The 23,176-nt window shown below is 45.0% G+C and overlaps 1 protein-coding gene across 2 annotated transcripts in view; it reads left to right on the top strand.

Moving 5' to 3' along the window:
- Positions 1–1,262: 1,262 nt before the first annotated feature.
- The window catches only part of HEPH (hephaestin), a 53,464-nt gene continuing 31,550 nt past the window's right edge, over positions 1,263–23,176 (top strand). For both annotated transcript variants that reach the window (XM_080989751.1, XM_080989752.1), the window contains exons 1-7: positions 1,263–1,369; positions 9,654–9,858; positions 13,676–13,920; positions 14,771–14,986; positions 15,660–15,839; positions 17,281–17,535; positions 19,786–19,954. In XM_080989751.1, coding sequence (XP_080845877.1) covers positions 9,689–9,858; positions 13,676–13,920; positions 14,771–14,986; positions 15,660–15,839; positions 17,281–17,535; positions 19,786–19,954 — 1,235 coding nt within the window. In that variant the 5' untranslated portion in view covers positions 1,263–1,369; positions 9,654–9,688. The remainder of the gene's footprint in view (positions 1,370–9,653; positions 9,859–13,675; positions 13,921–14,770; positions 14,987–15,659; positions 15,840–17,280; positions 17,536–19,785; positions 19,955–23,176) is intronic.

The following is a 23,176-nucleotide window of genomic DNA, read 5'->3' on the forward strand; positions in this document are numbered from 1 at the left end:
ATTAATTTATTTCGAAGAATTTATACGCAAAAAAAAACCCGACCTCAAAGCATTTTACAAAATAATAATAAAGCAATTGGATTAACAACAATAAATTAAAACTTTCAAACGTTAAAATAGCATATCTGAACAACCTGGACGTAGCCAAGAGGAGGAGCTGCCCTTCGCAAGTAAAACTACATACTTCTTTGACTGAGGTTCTGCTCCCCACAACATGAAGCCTGCCCCCCAACATAAATCCTGACAGCACCCATGCTAAACAATAAATACTTTTAGCAGGTGCCGAAAAGGGTATGCTGAAGGATATCAGCAGGCAGGGAGTTCCAGAGTGCAGGCGACACCGCACAGAAAGATCAATTTCTCGTAAACGCAGAAGGGATTTTGTACGGCGCCTGTAATAGCGCTAGTTCTGCGGATCGAAGCAGTCAAGTGGACCTGCATGCGGTAAAGCAATTTTATATATTATTTAATTAATATAACCATGCTGAACATTTGTGTGGAGATGAAAAATGTTTTCCCCCACCCACTCTCCAGGAAAGATAGTGGTCCGCTTCCAAATCCAGTTCAAGTCCACTTCATATATCCTGGCTCCAGAGATCCATAAAGGGTAACATAAAAAAATACTGAAACCAACCAAAAATGTTTATATGAAACCCTTTATTGTAGGTTCTTCACTGTATGCACGATGAAACCACTTTCTTTCCTTTTGCTCTTTGCTTGGAAGGCTGGGAGTTTCAGTTTAGTTGTGGGTTTGTTTGGGTTTTTGTGTGTGTGGGGGGGGGGGTTTTGCTTTTTTAAAGCTGCTGTTTTGCTCAGACCATCCCTGCCCATTTTCTGCCATAGTTGGGCAAAGGGCTCTGCCAGCCACTGCCTGCTGTCGAACCAGATTAATTCATTTATTTATTGCATTTATATATACCAGCTTTCCTCCAAGAACCAAAAGGTGGCATGCACATTCACACTTCAATGCCATAAAGCAATATCCAGTCATAATTGACCTGGGAGTAACAAGCTGCACAAGCAGCTTGCCCTTGCCATCTAAAGCCTGAAAACGAAACAAATGTAGGCGGCATACGGATATGCTAATGACATTGAATTGATCAACATAAGGCTGTTCCTTGCTCAGCAGCCAATCAGCTTGCAAAACATTTATTCTATTTAGTGCATTCCGAAAGCATTACATGTTCCAGATAGGCCAATGGCTTGGGTCCAGGGATCAGCTGGTTTTATGGCCTAGACTTTGCCCCCTCTTGGCGTCTGTAGCTATCATATGGCTTCTTTGGAGCTTCAGGAAGAAAATGTTCGGGGAACAGTTCTGAAGCCCTTCCCATGGTCTCAGCTTCTAACCAGCTCTTCCTCCTGTATCAAAGTAAGGGATCTGTGAACTTATTTAATTGAATACTTAGTTAGCAAGGGGGAGGTTGCTTGGGCCGCAATCCTAGGCACACTTACTTGAGTGTAAATTCTGGTTGGGCTTACTTCTCAGGAAGCATGCAAATTGCACATGTACAAGTGGGTCACATCTCTCAATGGGACCTGAGGTATGATGTGGGGAGGGTAAGGAGGGGAATTATTTCTGAAGCAGGTGACTTCTAAGACGGTCTTCTTCACCATCCTGGTCCACCTCCGGGTTTTTTGGGCTACTTAGGGTGGGAGCAATAGTTCAGGACACCTGGAATGCTCTAGATTAGGCAGAAATTGTGGCAAGGTTTCAATACTTCCTGAAGATTCACTTATTTAAACAAGATTTCCCTTGCTCATAAGATTAATAACACTGCTCTGTTTTATTATTTATTGAAATTTAATTTAATGTTTTAGTGATGGATTCTCTGTTTTTGCTGATGTATTTCTTTGTATTTTTTATTATAACTTTGTGTATGTGTATACGTTTGCCTATAATTTTATTTTATGGGCTTTCTGTGTTTTAAGTAGACCACTTAGGAATTTTGTTTATCAAGCAGTATTTAAAGACTGGGAGCATCTTCTTCATAGTTTCCAGACGTCAAAAGTGTTTTGCAGTCTCTGCCACTGAAAAGAGACAAACAACAGAGCTATTATTAATAATGGCATGTCCTTCACCTTAAGCTCCTAGGATATGTTGCTTAGTGCTGCCATATGTCCTGACATTTTGAAAGAACTGCCAGAAAACAGCTCAATGACTTTCGAGTCCCAATTGTCACTTTTTGAAATACAGCGGATACTCGGGCTGCGAATGTGATCCATGCGGGATGCGTGTTCGCAACCCGCAGCGGTGTGTCTGCTCACGCGCGGGTTGTGATTCGGCACTTCTGCACATGTGCAAAGCGTGATTTAGCGCTACTGTGCATGCGCGACTGCTGAAACCTGGAAGTAACCCATTCCGGTACTTTTGGGTTTCGGCGGTCTGTAACCTGAAAAAACACAACCTTAAGTGTCTAAAACCCAAGGTATGACTGTATGGCAACCCTAGTGTTGCTGCATTAAAACACAATATTAAAAACAACTTAAAACAACTTAAAGTCATAAAAACAAGTTGGGTCTTAAAACAGACATGCATACAATAGTGTTCTTGTATGCTGATGTCCTTGCATCTTGTTACTGGATGCTTAGCAACCCATGCTGAAAGACGGGTATGTTGTCCTAATATAAAGGTAGCAGGCCAGGATAATTCAACATGCTGAGTTAGGGAACAGCTTTCGTTCAAGGGTGAGCAACATGTCAGACGTTAAGGCTGCAACTCTGTGCACACTTACTTGGGAATAAGGCCCACTGAACAGGGTGGAATCTATACCTAGGGGTTCTATCATAGGACTGGCACTGTGGAAGTGTATTTGAGCAAGGGATCCATGCATGTTTGATTGATCCATAATAAAGTTCAGTGGTCCATGTGCTTGCTCACAAATGACACATAGCTCAAAATATACTTAGGGTAGAATAGAATTTAATTTTCAGTTCTGTAACCAAGTCCCTTCACTGCTGTTCCTCCTCTGCAGCAGGGGAAGGCAGGTAGGCAATGTGCCCTCCAGGTGTTGTTGGACTCCAAATCCTGCCACCTCTAGCCAGCATGGCCAATGGGGAGGGATTGTGGGAGTTGCTATCCAGCAATATTTGGAAGGTGCTGTGTTGGCTACCTCAGCACTACAGCAATGGGAGTTTTTTCTGGGAGATAGATAAATGTTTTTTTTCCACCCAGTGCATAGTTAAACATTCAAATTTAAGTTACAGATAGGTAGCCGTGTTGGTCTCAGCTATCTGCCAATCTCCAATTCCCACCACCCTTCTGAGTAATACCCCTCCCCACCTTCTCACTATATAGAAGGATCTGGCAACTTCTGTTTCAGTGTATCTGAAGAAGTGTGCTTGCACACGAAAGCTCATACCAAGAACTAACTTAGTTGGTCTTAAAGGTGCTACTGGAAGGATTTATTCAAATTTAAATCATCATCCATGAAATTTGCTCCAAAAGGAGACAGTGATGGCTACTAACCTAGATGGCTTTAAAAGAGAAAATTCATGGAGGAGAGAGCGTCTGATGGCAACTAGCCATAATGGCTATGTTTTGCCTCCACAATATTATTATTATTATTATTATTATTATTATTATTTATTATTTATACCCTGCCCATCTGGCTTGGTTTCCCTAGCCACTCTGGGCAGCTCCCAACAGAATATTAAAAACACTATTAAACATCAATCATTAAAAACTTCCCTAAACAGAGTTGCCTTGAGGTGTCTTCTAAAATCAGATAGTTGTTCATTTCTTTGACATCTGATGGGAGAGGGTTCCACAGGGCGGGTGCCACTACTGAGAAGGCCCTCTGCCTGGTTCCCTGTAACATCACTTCTCGCAGTGAGGGAACCACCAGAAGGCCCCTGGAGCTGAACGATGGGGGTGGAGATGCTCCTTCAGGTATACTGGGCCGAGGCCATTTAGTGCTTTAAAGGGCACCAACACTTTGAATTGTGCTCAGAAACGCACTGGGAGCCTATGTAGGTCTTTCAGGACCGGTATTATATGGTCTCAGCGGCCACTCCCAGTCACCAGTCTCGCTACCGCATTCTGGATTATTTGTAGTTTCCGGGTCACCTTAAAGGTAGCCCCACATAGACTACTTGCAGTAGTCCAAGTGGGAGATAACTAGAGCATGCACCACTCTGGCAAGACAGTCCACGGGCAGGTAGGGTCTCATCCTGCTTACCAGATGGAGCTGATAAACAGCTGCCCTGGATTGACCTGCGCCTCCATGGACAGCTGTGAGTCCAGAATGACTCCCAGGCTGTGCACCTGGTCCTTCAGGGGCACAGTTACCCCATTCAGGACCAGGGAGTCCTCCACACCTGCCCGTCCCCTGTCCCCCCAAAACAGAACTTCTGTCTTGTCAGGATTCAACCTCAATCCATTAGCCACCATCCATCCTCCAGCCGCCTCCAGACACTCACACAGGACCTTCACCGCCTTCACTGGTTCCGATTTGAAAGGGAGGTAGAGTTGGGTGTCATCCGCATACTAATGAACAACCCAGCCCAAACCCCCCGATGATCTCTCCCAGTGGCTTCTTATAGATGTTTAAAAGCATGGGGGAGAGGACAGAACCCTGAGGCACCCACAAGTGAGAGCCCAGGGATCTGAACACTCATCCCCCAACACCACTTTCTGGACACAGCCCTGGAGGAAGGAGCAGAACCACTGTATCCAGAACATGCACTCAGAAAACTGGGTCTTCCCAATAGGATGCCTGGTGTAAGCTTCCTAAAAATCACTGCAACCCTCCCCATCCCTGTTGATGTGTGTGCAGCATCTACTCTTGGGTTTTCTTCTTTTAATAGACTTGCAGCAGTTTCCTTTTAATTGAATATCTTTATTATTTACAAAAAATTACACTAGTCAAATACACATAAAATAACACAATCTTTTCTTCTTTCAGCCATCTGGCCAGAGACCTAATGCTGACTCATGCTCATTTATTCACTGACCCTTGTTGATCACATGCCCTTTATAAAGGCTCCTGTTGCTGGGTAGATTTTTCTGTTGCCTAGCAACCTGTTCAAGACCAATTCTCAAGTTCTTTCTAGAATATTCCAACATCCCTGCCCATATGACCTGGGTGGCTGTGCGTAAGAGAAACCTGGTGGACAAGCAGCAGCTAAGACAGGCCCATCTGCTTCATCCAACCAAGTCTCTGTTACACATGCCAGGTCAAGTCCTCCATCCACAATCAAGTTGTGGATGATAGCTGTCTTGTGAATCATTGACCTGGCATTGCACAGCAGCACCTTAAGATCATGTGGGTCTCCCTTACTGATTCCAGTATCTTTCCGGTCAAGACCAGACCTGGAGGCAGGAGTAGTCTTCAAACGACGACTAAACCTGCCTCCTCAGTAATGACATGGTCTGGTCTTAGCATGACTCCTTCTCCTGCCCATGATCTCTGAAATCAGATGTCCCAGTGCATCCCCCTGCCACGATGGAACCTGCCCCAGCCATTCTGTTGGCTGGGGCCCACACCCAGGCAGCCCTGACCCCCTCTCCTTCAAAACAAAATACAAACTATACAATAAAACAGTAGAAACTATTTTTTTTTAAAGCATTTATGCTACAACTAAACTAGTCCCCAGCCCCAACTACTGTAGATTCCGGCGTATAAGATGACTTTTTAACCCCAGAAAATCCTCTAAAAAGTCGGGGGTCGTCTTATACGCCGGGTATGGGTTTGCTGGGCAGCGGCAGCTGGCTCCATGCCAGGAGGACGCCGCCCAGTGATGCTAAGCCGGCTTCGCTGGGCAGCTTCCTCCCAGCGCGGTGTGCCACCCGCCACCCACTGATGCTGCGTATTAGGCAACTGGGCGTATAAGTCGACCCCTCAAATTGGCAATTTGGGGAGTCGTCTTATACGCCCTGTCGCCTAATATGCCGGAATCTACGGTAAACGTTTATCCCACCCACAACAGAGCAAAAAAAACCCAAAACAAAACCCCAAAACATTTAAAGCGCCACAGATTTAAAACTATTTAATAACATTGCAAAGCATTTTCGGTGGCAGCAATGTCCCAGTGGCCTCTCAGGAGCCTTTTAGCTGTTCTGGGTAAGTGTGGTCCCCGTCCCCTAGGCCAGGTGGAAACGGGCCTTGCAGCAGGGAGCAGGTCTTCCTTCCAGCACTCACGTCAGCTTCTGAATACCAGTTGCTGGAAATCACCAGCGGGGAGAGTGCCCTTTGGGACATCTGGCCTGTGAGAAGAGGATGCTGGACTAGATGGGCCACTGTCTTGATCCAGGTGGTCTCTTCTTAGATTCTTGTGGGCTTAGGTGCTTCTGTGTTTAATCAGAAGCCTTCTAAGCAAAGTGAGTAATGAAAACAGTACGTTTCTTACTTACAAGGCTTCCAATGAAGTGGAGAGACAAATGACCTTGGAAACATCTGGCAGTTGTTATCTGACTCCAACTTATTTGGGAACATTTCTGAGGAGGAAATATATTCTTATCACAGCAGAATGATTTGGCCTCTGATTTGTTCCTTCACCGTGGGGTTTGTTCACAATGGCCAAACATTTAGGATTCACGCACAGGGGCCACTGCACCTGGCTCAACAACTGAAGAAAGCTCAACAACTTTGGCTAAAAAGGTGGCTGGTAGTCTCCTACATAAAAATAAATAACAGCAGGTTAACTTCAAATGTACCTCTGGTCTTGTTGCCTGTATCAGTAACTAAAAATATGAAACCAGGCAACTGATGATTGTTGGGGGTTTTTAACCTTCATGCTATAGGCATGCAAACAAATGTTTTCGTTTCATTCCATATAATTATTTTTGCCAACAACAACAGCAAAATTGTTAGCAGGCTTTAGTCATGTTTGGAATGGGCTACTGCTTTGAATTGGGCACTGAGAGTCTATCCCAGACTTCCCTAACTTGGTACCCTTCAGACGTTTTGGCAGGCTGATAAGCCCATCCAAAGGCAGGCATTTAGAGCCTATCTGGGATCAAAGGAACCAAAGGGCTATGGGACACGTTGGTGATGGAACCTGGGAAGACAATACAGACTTCTTCTTTTTTTATAAGATATTTATTGAGATTTTCAAAATGTTACAAAATAAAAATAAAAAAAGAAGAAAATACAAAATAGAAATGGTTAAAAACAACTCAATCTTTCCATTACTTATTTTTCATTAGCTTGTTTCCCGGACCTCCTCACGCCTCCCTTTTTTGTATTCCAGTTCGGTTTGTTGGTTCAGCAAATACTTACCCTCTTTGTTTATCCTAGTCTTTAATCTTAAAATATTGTAACGTTAAATTTTTACCTATTAATAATCCATTTTTCATATTCCCTTATAGTATTACATCTGAAAACCACTTAATTTCTATCCAACATCATTCTAACATTCATTAATTTTACAATATTTCTGTAGATAGTCTTTAAATTTCTTCCAATCTTCTTCCACCAACTCTTCTCCCTGGTCTCGGATTCTGCAAGTCATTTCCGCCAGTTCCATATAGTCCATCACCTTCATCTGCCATTCTTCCAGAGTGGGTAGATCTTGTGTCTTCCAATACTTTGCAATGAGTATTCTTGCTGCTGTTGTGGCATACATAAAAAAAGTTCTGTCCTTCTTTGGCACCAATTGGCCGACTATGCCTAGGAGAAAGGCCTCTAGTTTCTTCAAGAAGGTATATTTAAATACCTTTTTCAATTCATTATATATCATCTCCCAGAAAGCCTTAATCCTTGGGCACGTCCACCAAAGGTGAAAGAATGTACCTTCAATTTCTTTACATTTCCAACATTTATTATCGGGCAAATGATAAATTTTTGCAAGCTTGACTGGGGTCATGTACCACCTGTATATCATTTTCATAATATTCTCTCTTAAGGCATTGCATGCCGTAAACTTCATACCTGTGGTCCATAACTGTTCCCAGTCAGCCATCATGATGTTATGTCTAACATCTTGTGCCCATTTAATCATAGCAGATTTCACCGTTTCATCCTGAGTATTCCATTTCAACAGCAAGTTATACATCTTTGACAAAATCTTAGTTTTGGGTTCTAACAGTTCTGTTTCTAATTTTGATTTTTCCACCTGGAAACCAATTTTCTTGTCCAAATTATATGCCTCCATTATCTGATAATAATGAAGCCAGTCTCGCACTTTGTTTTTTAATTTCTCAAAACTCTGCAATTTCAGTCTATCTCCATCTTGTTCCAAAATTTCCCAATATTTCGGCCATTTGACCTCCATATTGAGCTTTTTCAGAGCTTTCGCTTCCATTGGTGACAGCCACCTTGGGGTTTTATTTTCCAATAAGTCCTTGTATCTTATCCAAACATTAAACAATGCTTTCCTGACAATATGGTTTTTAAATGCTTTATGTGCTTTGACCTTATCATACCACAGATATGCATGCCATCCTAATACATTGTTAAAACCTTCTAGGTCCAAAATGTCAGTGTTTTCAAGAAGCAGCCATTCTTTCAACTAGCAAAAGGCTTCTAATTCATAGTAAAGTTTAAAGTCTGGCAGGGCAAATCCACCCCTTTCCTTTGCATCAGTTAATATCTTAAATTTTATTCTGGGCTTCTTGCCCTGCCAGACAAATCTAGAAATGTCTCTCTGCCACTTCTTGAAGCAATCCATTTTGTCCACAATTTGCAATGTTTGAAACAAAAACAACATTCTAGGCAATACATTCATTTTTATCGCAGCAATACAACCCAGCAGTGAAAGCTTCAAATTTGACCAAATTTCTAAATCTTTTTTCACTTCAGCCCAGCATTTTTCATAGTTGTCTTTAAATAGATTCCCATTTTTTGCTGTCATGTTAATCCCCAGGTATTTCACTTTCTTAACCACTGTTAAACCTGTCTCATTCTGAAACCTCTCTCTCTCAATCGGTGTTAAGTTTTTCTCTAAAACCTTGGTTTTTAACTTATTCAGTTTAAATCCTGCAACCTGACCAAATTCTTGAATCAGTTCTAAAACCCTTTTGGTACTAGATTCTGGCTCCTGTAACGTCAATACTAAGTCATCTGCAAATGCTCTCAATTTGTACTGTTTAGCTCCGACTTGTATACCTTTAACCAACTGGTCCCTTCTAATCATATTCAGCAAAACCTCCAGGACCGATATAAAAAGCAATACAGACTTTTTTTCCAGGTCCCCCATAAAGGGTGCTGGTGGTGGGTAGACTAGGAGACTGAAATCTGCATCCTAGCTGATACAATTAAATCAACCCCTGCTCCACCATCAAAGCGAAAGAGTCCTTGAAGCTGTATGTCATCTTGACATTATCTGGCACTTAATTAAATGGACAGTAGTGGGGTGGATTACATGCCGAGAACATCACCTTCTCTTCATTCACCCACAAACACCATCTGTTGGAAAATAAAACCTGCAGATTTATATGGCCTTGTACCGTCTCCTGCCTTTCTTTCTTACAGAAAGTCTGTCGCTTAGCAGCAGAGAACAGGAGTTGAATGTGCAAGGTTCTAGGTTTAATGCCCCAATGTTTCCAGGTGGGCTGAGAAACAGGCCATGTCAGAAAGCCTGCAGAGGGCTGTCCGTCAGCAAGGCCAGTACCAAACTGCTTGAACCTATGGCCTGACTCACTATAAGCCAGTGTCCTCTGTTCCTTCTTCACTCGTGCTAAGATTTTATTTTTATTTCCTCCCTTTTTGAAGATCTCGACACCTGAACTGACCTTCCAAGAGCTGATATGTTGTCCTGTAAACAAACATGGCACACTGCATTCCACCTCCACCTCCTTGTTCATGTCTTGGCTGAAGGTGCCACCAGAGTCTACTACCTGGGCATCCGTGAAGTGGACTGGAACTATGCTCCCTTGGGGAAGAACACCATCACAGGACAAAGCATAGCAAATGATATGTGAGCTTCATTTCTTGGTTTACTAGGTCCTGGCTTAATAACTTAGTTAACTCTAGCCACTTCAGAGTTTCATATTAAAAAAATGGAGGATAATGCATTCTTGATATGTATCTGGTCTTGGTTGGTTTAATGGTTAATGCCAAGTTACCTAAGAAACAGGAGAATTACCAAGCTTCAGTAGTGTAACATACAAAATACCAGGATGTGATTTAACCCATGACTCTTCAGATGCTGGATACAGTTTCCATCATCTCTGACCGTTGGCCATGCTGGCTGGGGCTGATGGGAGCTGGAGTCCAAGATGTCTGGAAGGTCCCAGGTTGAGAAAAGCTGGTCAAACCTATGTACCCAAATAACCTGAAGGTGATGGGAAATCAGTCATGTATTGCAGCAATAATGAGGCATCTGTAAGTTCTGCTCTGGTGGTTTATTGGCAATGCTGCCCCTCACACACACACACACACACACACACACACAGAAATTTCTGTGTGTAGCACTGACGCCACTGCCATGACATTTAAGAGCTGAGGGGGACAATATATTCTGTCCAATGTTTGCCAGCAGATTGAGTTTCCCTGCTTGAAAAGTGGGTGCTGAAACTCCAAATTCAAAACAGTAATAAATAATTGCATTTATTCAAAATCTGATTAAAACTATTCAATTTAATTATTTCAACAAAATTGACTAACTTGATCCAGTGATACCAGCTTTTCAAAGTCTGATAGACGTTTAGGCTGCAGCACCCCCTTGCCATCCCCATGCCCCTCAGGGAACCCCCATCCTGGTGTTGCTCACTTTGGGAGCCACTGGTCTATCCCAAAAATAACCTTCCTGAAGCCATCTGTGAAAATATTAAAGGAGATTAACACCCCCCCCCAAAAGCAATGCAATTCTGGATTTTTTTCAGTTCCCTTTTTTATACCGTATTTTTCAGCCTATAGGGCGCACTGGCCCATAGGGCGCACCTCGTTTTTGGGGGGGGGAATGAATAAAAAATATATATTTCCCCCCCCCCAGCCACGGGGCTGGGGCGGGGGAAGCCCAAGCTTCCCCCGACCCCACCCCCAGAACAGGCTGCTATCCGCAAGCCTTGCGAGCCCCGCAGCAACTCCCGCCGGGCTTGCAAGGCTTGCGGACACCTGCGCGAAGCACAGGGCGCCCTCCGGAGGGCGCCCCATGCTTCGGGCTGCAGGCTGCTGCCCACAAGCCTTGCAAGCCCGTGGGAACTCCCTCCGGGCTCGCAAGGCTTGCAGATAGCTTCCTGAAGCCTGGAGAGCGAGGGGGGTCGGTGCGCACCGACGCCTCTCGCTCTCCAGGCTTCAGCGAAAGCCTGCATTCGCCCCATAGGACGCACACACATTTCCCTTTCATTTTTGGAGGGGAAAAAGTGTGTCCTATAGGGCGAAAAATACGGTATATAAAAAAATCAATTCAAGCATTTGCACAGCTGGTTCAAGGGGCACCCTGCTGGCTGGGGTTGATAGAAGTTGGGAGTCCAACATCTGGAAGTGTGAACGAGTTGTACATGTCCAACCACTCTTCAGGTACATGTATGTTTTAGACAAGTTAGAGAATGGCTGCACTTCTGAACATTGGTATACAGGACTTTTGGCTGGTGTAGGTTGTTATGCAAGGGACAGAGAGAAATTGTATCTACTAGTATTCAATTTTCTGTATCAGTAAAAGATACAAGAGATTGCCTTTCCCACGGGGGAGGGAGATGGTTTCACCTCTGTCCTCTCCCCACTTGTCTGGAATCATCATAAACTACCCCCCACCCTACCCTCTGCATCCAATACTCAAAATCTCCATAGTCTGACATTCATTCATTCATTTTATTTGTATCCTCCTTTTGCGCGCGCACACACACACACACACACACCATGCTAAAAGTGGCTTGCAACAAAGAAACAGATGCATTTCGAACAAGCACTGCAAAAACCAATAATATAGTAAAACAACAGCAAATATAATAACATATCAAAAAAACCAAATTCTAATACTATACATATAACAAGATTCCTTAAACAGCATGCATCACCCGAAGCATAACAAGGTAGCTTCACACTTTCACCTTAGTCCTAATAAACACCCCTCCCACGATGTTGCTCACAGCCCATCTCCTGCAGCAGTTTCCAAGGGCAAAGGGTGGGGTAGCTGGAAACACCCCTCCCAAGATGTTGCTTTGCACATTAATGGCTGTGCACCTCTCACCTTCAAAATAGAGATAAAAAGCACGTCACTGCTTGGCTGGACTTAGGACTCCCACTGGTTGCTTTAGCTTTGATAAAAGGGACGTGGGTGGTGCTGTGATCTAAACCACTGAACCTAGGGCTTGCCAGTCAGAAGGTTGGTGGTTCTAATCCCCGTGACGGGGTGAGCTCCCGTTGCTCGGTCCCTGCTCCCGCCCACCTAGCAGTTAAAAAGCACGTCAAAGTGCAAGCAGATAAATAGGTACCGCTCCGGCGGGAAGGTAAACAGCGTTTCCATGCGCTGCTCTGGTTCGCCAGAAGCGGCTTAGTCATGCCAGCCACATGACCCAGAAGCTGTCTGTGGACAAACGCCGGCTCCCTCAGCCAGCAAAGTGAGATGAGCGCCGCAACCCCAGAGTCGGCCACGACTGGACTTAACGGTCAGCTGTCCCTTTACCTTTACCTAGTAACCTGCCAGAGCAGAATTCTTGCCAAGGGGTATGTGACTGCTAATCTGATGTAGTAAAGCACACCTGAGTTTCTTAAGCAGAACAAGAACATACTCAGGATTTATTAAACCAATGGTTTAGTTTCATTAATTGCACATTTATTTAAAGCCCAATTAAAACTTTTTAGTTTGAGTGATTCAACAAAACTGATAAACTTGATCCAGTGATGCCAACTTTTCAAAGTTTGATAGCCATTTCTACCTCCATTGCCTCCCTGCCAGCTCCTTGTCTCTTAGTGTCAACTAGGAATCCCGGCCCCCCCCCCACCCCTGGGGAAGGTACCATCCAGTCTGGGAACTACTGTACTAAACCCATTTTTAAAAGTGGGTGGGATGTTTTTAATATACAGTGGTACCTCAGGTTACATACGCTTCAGGTTACATACGCTTCAGGTTACAGACTCCACTAACCCAGAAATAGTACCTCGGGTTAAGAGCTTTGCTTCAGGATGAGAACAGAAATTGTGCCCTGGCGGCGCAGCAGCAACAGGAGGCCCCATTAGCTAAAGTGGTGCTTCAGGTTAAGAACAGTTTCAGGTTAAGTACGGACCTCCAGAACGAATTAAGTACTTAACCTGAGGTACAAGTGTATTTCTTTTCCCTCTTGGTTTTAATGTATCTATGTTGGTTTTTTTGGTTGGGTGGTTGTAAGCCACTCTGGGTTGCTCTGGGCAAGATAAAAGGTAAAGGGACCCCTGACCATTAGGTCCAGTCGTGACTGACTCTGGGGTTGCGGCGCTCATCTCACTTTATTGGCCGAGGGAGCCGGTGTACAGCTTCCGGGTCATGTGGCCAGCATGACTAAGCCGCTTCTGGCGAACCAGAGCAGCGCACAGAAACACCGTTTACCTTCTCACTGGAGTGGTACCTATTTATCTACTTGCACTTTGACGTTCTTTCGAACTGCTAGGTTGGCAGGAGCTGGGACCGAACAACGGGATAAAATGACTAATAATAAGATAAAATAACTAATAATAAACAAATAAAACACAAATTTTCTTCTCTCTGCCTTGCCTTAAAAACAACCAGCTGTGCACACAGATAGCAGGAGAGATGTATCAGCACATATGAAAATTGCCACCAATATTGTCATTGTTGTCCCCCCCTTCCTTTTCAGGATAGCCTCTAGCTTTCTCCAGCCTGCCGAGAACAGAATTGGCAGCATCTACAGGAAATCTGTGTATAAGCAATACTTAGATGAGACGTACACATCAGAAATACCCAAACCCTCCTGGCTGGGATTCCTTGGGCCCATCATACGAGCCGAAGTGGGTGACACCATCATTGTACACCTGAAGAATTTTGGAAGGCGACCATTCACCATTCACCCTCATGGTGTCTTCTACAAGAAGGACTCAGAAGGTAAATATTTTGATAAAGAGCTAAAATTGATATAAATTGAAAACATAAAAATAAACAAGTTTCCTCTCACCTCTGCTTTCGTGGATGTTTCTACATGAGTTGGCATGTTGCATATGATGCTTTTATTTATCTATATATTTATTTATTGCATTTTTACTCCACCTTTTTTCCAGGGAGCTCAAGGTGTACATGGGATGCAATGACTGGCCCAAGGTGATCCAGTGAGCTTTTGGGCTGAGTGGGATTTGAGCCGTGGTCTCCTAGGTCCTAGTCAGACACTATAACCACTGGCTCTCTAATCCTTGGATGATTTAAAAGCAATTCATAGTGGGGTGTTAAGTTTGAGAGGCTGCTGTCAAAATGGAAGCTCTCAAAGTATACTGTTATAGGTTGGAGTGTTAATGCTGTGATGTGAGCCCCTCCATCCCATGCTCAGATTGTATATATGTGTAAATAAAAACAAATATTCTATCAACAAAGTCTGTTTATTTTCATTCCAATGGAACTGAACCCTGGCTAAGTACTGGCACCCCTGCAGTCTCTTGAAACTCAGAAGTTGGGGTTGTGTGCAACAGTACTATCCATGGAAGATTAGGCTGCTAGTAGCTTCTAGCCATGATGGCTGTGCTCTGAATACCAGTTGCTGGAAATCGCCAAAGCGGAGGGTGCTCTTGCACTCGAATCCTGCTTGTGAGTTTCCCAGAAGAGGCGTCTGATCAGCCACTGTGAGAACAGGATGCTGGACCAAATGGGCCACTGGCCAGATCCAGGAGGCTCTTCTCAAGGCTAATGCAACTGCATTAAATGGAAATTGTACTGAATGGATACTGCAATTTCTCAATTTTTCCAGGATCCCTATATCCTGACGAGTCCTCTTCCCAAGACCTTAAGAAGGATGATGCCATCCCCCCAGGCAGGAACCACACATATACTTGGACTGTTCCTGAGGATCATGGCCCAACGGATGATGACCCAGCCTGTTTAACATGGATCTATCATTCTCATGTTGATGCAGCAAAAGACATTGCCACTGGCTTAATTGGGCCGCTGCTGATATGTAGAGAAGGTAAGGCTGCCCTTGGGAAAAGATTGCTTAGTTTCATAGCTTATTTTTGAAATTATACCACAAACAGTGCAATAGGCCACAAGTACCTTTCCTGAATTGTTCCTCAGTTCAGGTTTAAATTGACTGAAACAAGCTTCTAGACCATATTCAGCCTGGCAGTTTAAATGAAAGAAAGAGGTCAGGGGTTGTAACATGCCATTTGCAGAACTGGAAATGAAAGAAGCAAGGCCCATAGGCCTTGTTTTAGGATAAATATATATAATATGTTGTTTTATTTTCTTGTTTGGGTGTTATTGGTTTTTGAACTCATACAGAGGTGGCAAGATATCAGGGCTCGGCCACAGTTCCATTTGCCCTGCCACTTTCCTCCAGTTAGAGTGGCCATCACGCTGGCTCTCAACTGAATGTGATTTAAATGTATGAAGTGGATTTTCATTAAATGGTGGCACTTGCTGCCTGGAGGAGGGATGCTGCTCACCACTGTGTGAAGCCAGCCCCACAGTCCTTCGCCAGACTTGCTTTGAGAGCAGAAGTGTGTGTTCCCTCAGGGCTAAGAGAGGTGGGTTTTCTTGAAAGTAGGAAGAAATCCAGCATGCTCCCCCTACAGCATCAGGCCTCCTGGCTCCTTGTACGGAAGGCTCCTTCCATTCACTCCTATCTTCTCCTGGCCCAGGGACTCTGAAGAGCGTTTCTCAAAGGCGGCATGACGCGGACCTCGATTTCTTTCTGATGTTCAGCGTGGTTGACGAGAATGAGAGCTGGCACCTGGATGAAAACATTGCCTCCTTCTGCGGAGATCCAAGCACTGTTGATGAGGAAGACGAGGGGTTCAGGGAGAGCAACAAGATGCATGGTGAGTGCAGTTGGGCAGGACCTTTTCTTGACCTCTGTTTATATCCAGGTAGGGACAGCTGTAACACACCCTCTCTGGATCAAATAAACTCAGAGATCATACAGAACAGAGATGTATTAACTTCAGGGCTGCCAAACACAGAAAGAATTATAACTGATTAAAATGACTGACTGACTGACTGACTGACTGACTGATGGATTGTCTTTCCTTAAGCCTAAATTCCCAAGGCATGTTACAACATTGAAACAACACTGAAAACAGTTTGAAACAACTTACAATCATAAAAATAAAGTGACTCCTAAAAAATATACGCCTCAGGTGTCAGATAAAGAGGTGTGTCTTCAGCATCCTCTGGAAGTTGTATAGTAAAGTGCCAGGGGAGCCTCTGTGAGGAGGGAGTCCTGCAGCTTACAAGGCCCCCTCCCCCTGGGATACCCCTCCCCAAGCCTCTGAGAGTGGAGGAATGTGTTAGCCAGTGTGGTGTAGTGGTTAAGAGCGGTAGTCACGTAATCTGGGGAACCGGGTTCACGTCTCCGCTCCTCCACATGCAGCTGCTGGGTGACCTTGGGCCAGTCACACTTCTTTGAAGTCTCTCAGCCCCGCTCACCTCACAGAGTGTTTGTTGTGGGGGAGGAAGGGAAAGGAGATTGTTAGCCGCTTTGAGACTCCTGAAGGGGAGTGAAAGGCGGGATATCAAATCCAAACTCTTCTTCTTCTTCTTCTTAGTCACTTCTCGTGACTAAGTAGGGAACACAATACAAGGGTGGCAAGTAGGATCTCTCATCATCCTTAGCAACTGTATCTCGTCCACAGGTTTGCCACTGGAGCACCAGTGAATGAACATCATGTGGACAGGCCATTCTGATAACCTTCCACCCTAGCCTGTTCAGCCACAGCTTTCATTCTTTCACATGTACAACTAGCTCTCTCATATGGGTACTGCCATAGGGAAACTCATGCCTAATACTTTATGAAAGCAAATGTGAGTCTAGGAACGCTGTATTGGGAAACAACACAACCCAAACCACTCAGTTATACAACTTCACAGGAGTTACACAACCATTGGTGAGTCACAATGTGCCTCCAAACTGCAAAACAGAAGGAAAATTAAGCAAATCTATTAATATTGGAGCATTACCAAAAAAAAAAGTAGGCGGAAGGTATTTAAATTATGTACATATTAACAGGATACATTGAACCTGTGGACCTCTGTCTTTGCTTTATTCAAACCTCTGCTGTTCTTTGAAACCACCATTTTAAACTGCCCTTCTCTCACCCTGACTTTATGCAAATCCAGGATTGTGATGAGGCACTGTAGATTCTCCAGTTGCACAGTAACAGCCTTACATTTTTATGAATATAGGATGCTACATATATGAACACCCACACACTGATACGAAACCCCATTTTCATGTTAACATCTTGATCTCTATTTCTGCAGCAATTAATGGTTACGTGTTTGGGAACCTCCCCAAGATGACCATGTGTGCTGGGGATCATGTGTCATGGCATCTTTTTGGGATGGGCAATGAGATTGATATCCACACCGTCTTCTTCCATGGACAGACCCTGATTGTCCGGGGTCACAGGACTGACGTGGCCAGCCTCTTCCCAGCCACTTTTGTGGCAGCAGAAATGATCCCTCGCCACATTGGGAAATGGCTGCTGAACTGCGCGGTCCATGATCACCTGCAAGGTAAGGCAGTCTCCCAGACTGAGTTCCCCTTGCAACTGTGATCACTAGTTCTTCGCTGAATTCCTTGCCCATGACAACAGAAATTGGGTGAAATATACTCAGAGTCGAGTGTGAATTTCATGCTCTTTATTCAGCTCGTAGTAGCAATGATGAAACTTTCCCCAAAACTTCTAGCTATATATACATTATTTACATAATGGGCCCCGCATGATTGGCTAATTCTGGGCTGCTCCTGTAGGCCAATCAGGTTGCGGATTCACTTCATACAGAAGCTTGATTGGCTCCTCCTGCAGGCCAATCAGGTTGCTGATTCACTTCCACCTGGAGCTGGATTGGGTGGCTCCTGTGGACCAATCAGACCACTGCATTCTGGATCCTATTGTTCTAGGATTCAGCTCAGTACATAACATCAGGCATATGGCTGGCTGGATCAGTATTTTCTTTTTCACAGATGATGTAAATAGGTCAGCCATGCCCGGAATTCTCCAGATGTTTTCGGCTGCAGCTCTCATCACCAGATAGCGATGGAGGCAGTGTTGTCCACCACCCTAGATGGCTTTTAAAGTGGATTGGACAAATTCATGGAGGAGGAGAGGGCTATTGATAGCTGATAGGCTGGCTATGCTCTGCCTCTGTGGTTGGAGGCAGTAAATGCTTATGAATACCAGTTGCTGGAAACCACAGGGGGAGAGAGGGCTCTTGTGCTTGAATCCTGCTTGCAGGCTTCCTGTAGACATCTGGCTGGCCACACTGAGAACAGGATGCTAGACTAGGTGGGCCACTGGCCTGATCCAGCAGGCTTTTTTTTTTTTTTTTTTTTTTACATTCTTAGACATAAGACTCCAGCTCAACTAGACTGTAGCCAGGGCTGAGACACCATATTAGCTTCTGCCCAACCATGTACTTCAGAACTCCTCTTCGAATTCCTGAACTGTGTAATGTGTAACCTGATCTAGGTATATGCCATGCAGTCGTTTTTGGGAATCACACCTTCAGGGACAATTGAGCAGAGAGGGCTCATCCATGCTTACCTTTCGTTCTGTGTTTTCTGGGCACAGGTCCACGCTTTAAAGCGCCATGTCCAGGCACTTTTTAAAACTTTTTTACTTCTTTTGCCCTGGCATATTTCCCAGTAAAACCCACCCTTTATCAGAGCGATTGGGTTTTCTGCAGATTTGCTGTTTGCTCTGATTCTTCTGTAAAGAGTGGGTTTTCCTGTGGAAAACGCAAGACAAAAAAAGGATGGGGGGACCTCGAACGCAGCACTTTAAAACATGGACCTTTATCTAGATAAGGTAAGTTTTAAGTGCTGTGTGGCTGTGGGAGCCAAGATAGGAATATATGTGTGCTGCCAGCAATCACTAAGGGTACAAGGATGGATTTTTCATACAGGACAAAGCATGAAAGCTGCATCTCTCTTACTACATATGAACGAATTGAGAAAAATTGGTCTCTAATAACTATGATTAAGTTAATCTACTACAAAAGAATATATGTGGGAAGCCTATGGTGGGAAAAATTAGTAATGTTTTGGAACAGTAAGTTTAATGGTAGTGTTCCACCTAATGCTTCTTTTGACCTGCTGTAACATGAGTACAGCATGTTTGCATCTTGCACAGGGGTCACGTTCCAGGGGTGGCGTGTATATGCAAAAATATGTATGCTCTAACCACCCCCTTGGAACGGCCCCTGCATGAACAATCTTACCTTCTAGAGCTGGTGCACCAAATGGACATTGCCCCACAAGCAAGGCAGGGAGCATTTAAGCTTTCTGCCTTGCTAACTGCGTTCTAGGAGGCTCTTCTGAGATCTTGTGGGTCCATCTGAGTTCCCACAAGGTCTCCCAAGAGTATCCCTGAGCCCAGCAGGCAAGTCTGAGAGGTTAGACACTTTTTCTGCACTAGGAAAGCACAGCTCAAAAGGTGCTTTTAAGCTCTCTGCCTTGTATGCATTTAATTTGCACAGTTTCAGCCAGCCTGGGTTCAACCTTTTAAGGATGAAATTGTGCATGTTGATCACTCTCAAGATGTGATCATACTGTATTTCTTTATGCTTCTTCCCTTGTGTATATAGACTACAAAAAATGTTTTTTAAAGTGAAATAGAGTTTGGAAGTTGAATCTGTGGTGGGGAACAGGATCTGACTGTTGGGCTGCTCCTGGCCTCCCCTGCCTCCATCACTCCCAACCTGCAGGCTGTTTTGACAAGCAGGCCAGTCTGAGTGTGTTGTGCTCTGTTGTGCTTCCTACAGCTGGGATGGAGGCTCTCTATGAAGTCAGGAACTGCTCCTATCAGAATCCAGAGCCTGCCCTGAAAGGGAAACTTCGCAAATACTACATAGCGGCAAAGGAAGTTCAGTGGAATTACGGACCCTCAGGGTTAGACCTGGGCACTGGGGAAAGCCTGCTGCAGCCAAACAGGTAAGGGGGCTTTTATTTGTGGATTTCCTGCTCTGCTTGAGAATGCATTTACACAGTGCTGAAAGGGGGTCCCCATCGCACAGGAGACTTTAACTTTTCAACAGAGTAGCTAAACCTGCACTTTTCAAGGCGCTACAGTGTGGCATGTTGCCCCAAGAAACGAAAATGTTTTTTGAACCAAGCTTCTTTGTAATGTGGTAGGTCAGGTTTTGAATTTGGGTACTCATACAGCAAATATATAGGACACGAGTGGCGCTGTGGTCTAAACCACAGAGCCTAGGGCTTGCCGATCAGAAGGTCGGCAGTGCGAATCCCCGCGACAGGGTGAGCTCCCGTTGCTCGGTCCCTGCTCCTGCCAACCTAGCAGTTCGAAAGCATGTCAAGTGCAGGCGATAAATAGGTACGGCTCTGGTGGAAAGGTAAACAGCATTTCTGTGCGCTGCTCTGGTTCGCCAGAAGTGGCTTAGCCATGCTGGCCACATGACCTGGAAGCTGTACGCTGGCTCCCTCAGCCTATAGAGCGAGATGAGCACTGCAGCCCCAGAGTCGTCCACAACTGGACCTAATGGTCAGGGGTCCCCTTTACAGCAAATATAAAGCAGCTTAAAAATGGTTAACCGTAGCAGTTTGTTGGCTAGTCCACCTCCCTCCTGCAATTAGAAATAGCAGCAAGTGGATAGACACCTGGGCTCCTTTGGGAGGAAGGGCAGGATAAAAGTCTAATAATAACTAAATAAAAATAATGGTGATAATACCCCAGACCCCTAATCATGGGAATTGTAGTCTTCTGCAGATCCTGAGAGCTCCCTATCCCTTTTAAATCCCTGTGTCCCAAGGCTGGGAGGTAGAGCAGGCCAGCGGCCCTTCTAGTCCAGCATACTATTCTGACCAGATGCCCCAAAGGGAAACCCGCAGGCAGGACCTGAGCACAAGATCACTTTCCTGTGGTTTCCAGCCACTGGGAATCAGGAGCATAGCAGCCTCCAGCTGAAAACACAGCATAGTTATCCTGGCTGGTAGTTATCAGTTGCCCTGTGTGAAGAAGTCCTTATCTGTCCTGAGTCTCCCAACATTCTCCTTCATTGTCAGCCAGTTCTAGTGTTAAATTGTGAGAAGGGGATAAAAACTTCTCTCTCTTCACTTTCCACAGACCATGCATAATTTTATAATCTTCTATCATGTCACCTCTTACTTGGCCCAGGTGCTGCAACCTTTCTGCATTATAGACCTGGGTATAGTGTTTTTTTAATGAAATAACGGGATGGATTATGCTTCCTTGGGAAACAGAACACTGGGTACATGTTTACAAAGCAACAGCTCTGTGTCCTTGGGGATAGTGGGGCTGCTCTGCAGTTGCTTTTTTGATGGTGTTTTAAGATTACTGAACAGTTGCGCTTTCTCATCCCATCTGCCAGCTGCCCTTTATCTGGGCATAGCTGTCAACTTTTCCCTTTTCTTACGAGGAATCCTTAAAAAAAGGAAAACATTGACAGCTATGTGTCTCGGTTTCTTCATTTAAAGCTGGGGGTTCTGGGTGAGCCTCTCTACCCCAATCTTGATTTGGGTGTGAGCTACTTCTCTTAATTGTCTTACTTTTGGATCACTTGGTACAACACCACCCAAGGTCACCTTGATTTCAGCTAGTTATAAACAGCACGATCACATCTAACATGCATTTAACTCACACCATTTCAACCACACACAGCTGAAGGACCACTGGCTAAAATTCCACAATTTAAATGCAAGCAAGGCAGAGAGCTTTAAAGCTCTTTTAGCACCAGGTTTTCCCTTCACGAAGAGAGTTTTCAGCTCTCTGCCTTGCTTAGGCAGCCCCCACTGGTTCTTGCAAGATCTCACAGGGCCTGATTCAGCAGGCTTTTCTTATGTTCTTATGACATTATCCACCTCTGGCCTGAGCTGACTAGCAAAGGGGAAATGCTCCCTACTTCCTAGGAACCCGACTTTCATGGAGTCAAACTATTGGTCCATCTAATTTAGGGCTTAGGTCGAGCCACGGACCCGACGCAAGCGGGACTTTCTCGGGAGAGAGAAAGTCCGGGTTCTCGAGGGTAAATGGGGGTGCTACAGGGCACGGTAGCCCCCAAAACCCCTCTGGAGGGAAACCAGAGGGTCAGGAGCCCAGCGGAGCCATTTGCAGATCGCCCGGCCGTCAGGTAACTCCGTAACAGGAGCGAAGAGAACAGTGGGCGGAGAAAGCAGGCACCGGGGAAGCCATTGTCTCACCCTCGAGAACGCAGCCCCAGGCTTGCAGGGCGAGTGATCGATTCTCAAAAATAAAGAATCTAAGCCAAATTTGGGTTTTGGAATATAATTGGAGCATACAAAAGGAAGGCTTTGAGAAAAGAAGGTAGAAAAAGAGGTCAGTTTTTATCTGAAATCGGAGAACGACGCAAGACTACGAGCGGAGCGCGGAGAGGAGGTTGGTAACACAGCAAGCGGTTTGAACTTCTCCCTCTTAAAAAACTTATTAAAAGTGATATAAACTGTTTAAAAAGTAACAAAGAGTTGCAGAAGAAGGGAATAACTAAAAGAGGGGGCAGAGGGTAACTATTTTATGACTTTAAAAGGCTCTCGATATAACGAAGGCTTTAAAGGTCAGCACCAACACTTTGAATTGTGCTCGGAAACGTACTGGGAGCCTTTTAAGGTCTTTTAAGACCGGTGTTATGTGGTCTCGGTGGCCGCTCCCAGTCACCAGTCTAGCTGCCACATTCTGGATTAGTTGTAGTTTCCGGGTCACCTTCAAAGGTAGCCCCACGTAGAGCGCATTGCAGTAGTCCAAGCGGGAGATAACCAGAGCATGCACCACTCTGGCGAGGCAGTCCCCAGGCAAATAGGGTCTCAGCCTGCGTACCAGATGGAGCTGGTAAACAGCTGCCCTGGACACAGATTTGACCTGTGCCTCCATGGACAGCTGCGAGTCCAAAATGACTCCCAGGCTGCGCACCTGGTCCTTCAGGGGCACAGTTACCCCATTCAGGACCAAAGAGTCCTCCATACTCACCCGCCTCCTGTCCCCCCAAAACAGTACTTCTGTCTTGTCAGGATTCAACCTCAATCTGTTAGCCGCCATCCAACCTCCAACCGCCTCCAGGCACTCACACAGGACCTTCACCGCCTTCACTGGTTCTGATTTGAAAGAGAGGTAGAGCTGGGTATCATCCGCATACTGATGAACACCCAGCCAAAACCCCCTGATGA

The sequence above is a fragment of the Podarcis pityusensis genome (genome assembly GCF_964106645.2).
Source record: "Podarcis pityusensis genome assembly, chromosome: Z".
Lineage (NCBI taxonomy): Eukaryota > Metazoa > Chordata > Lepidosauria > Squamata > Lacertidae > Podarcis > Podarcis pityusensis.